The sequence below is a fragment of the Oryzias latipes genome, chromosome 23, assembly GCF_002234675.1.
Source record: "Oryzias latipes chromosome 23, ASM223467v1".
Lineage (NCBI taxonomy): Eukaryota > Metazoa > Chordata > Actinopteri > Beloniformes > Adrianichthyidae > Oryzias > Oryzias latipes.
In genome coordinates, this window is record NC_019881.2 from 19,224,498 (window position 1) to 19,227,762 (window position 3,265).

Genomic DNA, 3,265 nt, shown 5'->3' on the forward strand with positions numbered 1-3,265 from the left:
CTGTGTGTGCATTGCAAAAGGAATATACATTCACATTGTTGATGTGTCTATGGGATGTAAATCTTTATCCAAGGTTGCCCCTCGGTGACATATAGTTATTGGAGTTTACTTCATTGTTCCTATCAGTTACATTTTTAACTGTCTGTCTGCTGCATTTCACACTCACATTTTTTAAAAATCTTTGTCAATCCAGGAAAATCCTTAAATAATAGCAAAAGTATTCATGCAGTTTTATTTAAAATGTTTAAAATCATCTTTTAAGAAATAAATTCACAAAGAAAATAAAATTAAAGAGCAAAAATTTAGCTTTTAAAAAGACTTTGCTTTTAGGTTCATGGCAGGTTAACAGCTACATCTACGTTTGAAGGATCGTGGGATGAATAGTAAAAACATTTTTTAAAAGTCAAAACTCCAACAGCAACATCCTTCTTTCATCCAGTTTATTGCATAAATGTACACAGCGATTAACGGTAGGACTTCTGGTAGCGGGCACGAGCTCCAGGTCCACCGAACTTCTTGGACTCGCAGCGACGTGGATCAGCGACCAGCAGGGTCCGGTCGTACTGGATCAGGATGTCTTTGATCTCCTTCTTGGAGGCTTCATCAACATCTGAAGAAGAAAAAAAAACATTCAGATTATTAGAACCTTAAATATCTCAATCAGCTGGCAGCTGTTGCTACTTTTCTGAATATGTTTCCATCTTCTTTGCATTTTTTAATGGATCTTTTTGGTCACATTTAGGGTTTCCCACCGTTCATGGATGGATTTATAGATGTGAAGCAGAATCTGCGTCATCACTTTTCCTTTGACACCAAAAAGCAGCTTTAATCTTAAATGTTGATCAAACTTCTCCTATCAGGACTTTGTGTTTTTCTTTTTAAAGTCCTTCAACTCTGGTCAATCACTGAGTAAATGTACAGCCCAGCACTAAGGAAAGTCGGCCTTTATTTTTACCCAGAGATCTTTGCATAAACCAGATTTAAATGAGCATAAATTGTGCATACAAATGTCTTTCTGTCTTATAAGAAACATTAATGGATCTTTAACATATAAAACACTAGCTTAATGTTTGTACATATGACATTTTATGATGTTTGTTTACAGAATAAAACTTACACTTCTGGTAGTATGCAACCAGAGCCTTAGAGATGGCCTGACGGATGGCTGTAAAACAATACGATAAAAGTCAAACATTTGGGGAAACAACAGGCTAACACTTCATGTGGTGTTGTGATCTTACCATAGACTTGTGCGACATGTCCACCCCCCTTCACTCGGACTCTGATGTCAACTCCAGCAAAACGCTCCTTTCCCAACAACAGAACTGGCTCCAGAAGCTGATCACAACAGCTAGTTTGTTAATGGATTTGCTCAATTTATAGGCAAATTCTTGTAAAGTAACAAACAAAACAAAATACTAGAAAGATAAACTTTATCTTAGTTTGAAGGGATAGAAAACATTAAAACTACTATAACTTGTTAATACACACAAACTTTTGAGGTTAATCACACAGATGATGGGAAAACCTTTACGATCATGTCATACAATACCGTTTTGGGTCATATTTAGCAGTTACAACGTAGATTAGACGTTAAAAGAGCGTCAACGTCCCTAAGTGTTACTTCAAAATAAAGGCATCGCACCTTCTACTTCACTAAAATTCAAGGAATCAAGATAAGAACCTTGTACTGAAGTGTAGAAGGCTCCACCATCTCCAGGGGTCTGCCGTTCACCTTGATCAGGCCATTGCCCCTCTTGCAGTGGGCAACTGCTGTGGCCGTCTTCTATAAGAAAAAAAGATACATTCATTTTAATGCCAATTTATCAATATTTTTTTTGACAAATTAGCTCAAGCGACATTATGTTATGTAAACATAACATATAGATGTGTACCTATTCTATTATATCAAATGTGGTGCCGTATTGTAGCAGATTTAATACTAAACTGTTATTTTGGGCAGAGCTAATTAGCTAAGCTAAGGGCTAATGTAAAGCTCCACTAAACAAACCACAAGAACATTGTTGTAAATAAAAAATAAAATAAAAAACATATCAATAATAGAAGGTGTTCGCGTCTGTCTGACTGGTTCATTAATACGTAACATTTAAGCCACACAATTACAAAGCAGTAATATTTTTGGTTATGGCCTCTTTACGTTAGCAACTTTAGCTAGCATTCGCTAGCATGGAAGTGAAGCCAGCAACACCACACGTGTAATAAACTCCACATTTTTACTTACTTTACGTCCAAACACCTGGACAGACTGCAGAGGACCTTTAGCTGGCATGTTTCTGAAATACACAGAAAACAAAAATTTAAAGTTAAGAAACACTATAAGAGCATATTTAATGTGATTTTGTCGGGATCTGTCTCCGAAACACACCGCCTTCAACTAGGATGCCGCAGGAAGAGGCCGACGGGGTCTCACACGCCGAGAATCAGGGGTTGTTTACGGCAGTCCAAGCTCATTTGCGGCAAGATTTTCGACAGTTGTTCACGCTCACGTCTAATCTTCATAATTTTACATTTTTAATACTGCTTCATGTTTTTGGATTTTACTTCAATGTTCCAAATGGAAAAAATGTGTGTGTAATTTTGATTTTTGTTAAAAATAAATTACAAAAGAATGAACTTTGAAAAGAATAATATATATTTGTGCTTATTTCTTTTTATATGTTTTTATTTTATGTGTTTTAAAATTTAGTAGTATGAAAATAGGCTAAACAAAGCGCAAAAATAAAAGGTTCAACTGGGGTGATTGGAAAACAGATTAAAGTATTGTTAAATTTAGCCACATATAGTAAAAGGTAAATGAAAAAAATGAGAGTTATTTTGTTTACAACTTACAGCTTAGTTTTGGAGATATTTGTGAAAGGGACAAAAGGGAAAAAAAGCTTTAAATGAAATCAAATTAAAATTGCTAAAAAAAAAAGTAAACTTAAGTCTTTACATTCTAACACCAGTATTCAAAGAAAACGAAAAATTTTGAAATGTAATCATATTTGTTAAAAATTAAATCCACTTTAAAAGATAAAGATTTTGGAGTTGCTGTGGCTTTTTCCTCGTTTTAGTTTCCAAATGTTGTTTTTTTTATTTTTTATTATACTTTATTAACTTTTCAAGAAAAGAACACAAAACAAACCTCTGGTGTATATTGAGTTCTGTAAAATTTTCGATATTGGTTTTCCCTGAGTTTGTTGCATGTAAACGTCTTTTGAGCAGATACAAAAGCATTTGACCAAGTTTCAACATCAAGGTCAAT

At 34.5% G+C, this 3,265-nt stretch overlaps 1 protein-coding gene across 1 annotated transcript; it reads right to left on the reverse strand.

Annotated features, from left to right (window-relative positions):
- Window positions 1-425: 425 nt before the first annotated feature.
- On the reverse strand, window positions 426-2,462 carry rps16 (ribosomal protein S16). Its single transcript, XM_004083200.4, has 6 exons — window positions 2,387-2,462; window positions 2,243-2,294; window positions 1,685-1,786; window positions 1,242-1,338; window positions 1,118-1,165; window positions 426-610 (listed from the first exon to the last, which is right to left on the reverse strand). Exons 2-6 carry the CDS (start codon window positions 2,288-2,290, stop codon window positions 465-467), a joined length of 441 nt encoding a protein of 146 aa, XP_004083248.1. The 5' UTR covers window positions 2,291-2,294; window positions 2,387-2,462; the 3' UTR covers window positions 426-464.
- Window positions 2,463-3,265: the final 803 nt, after the last annotated feature.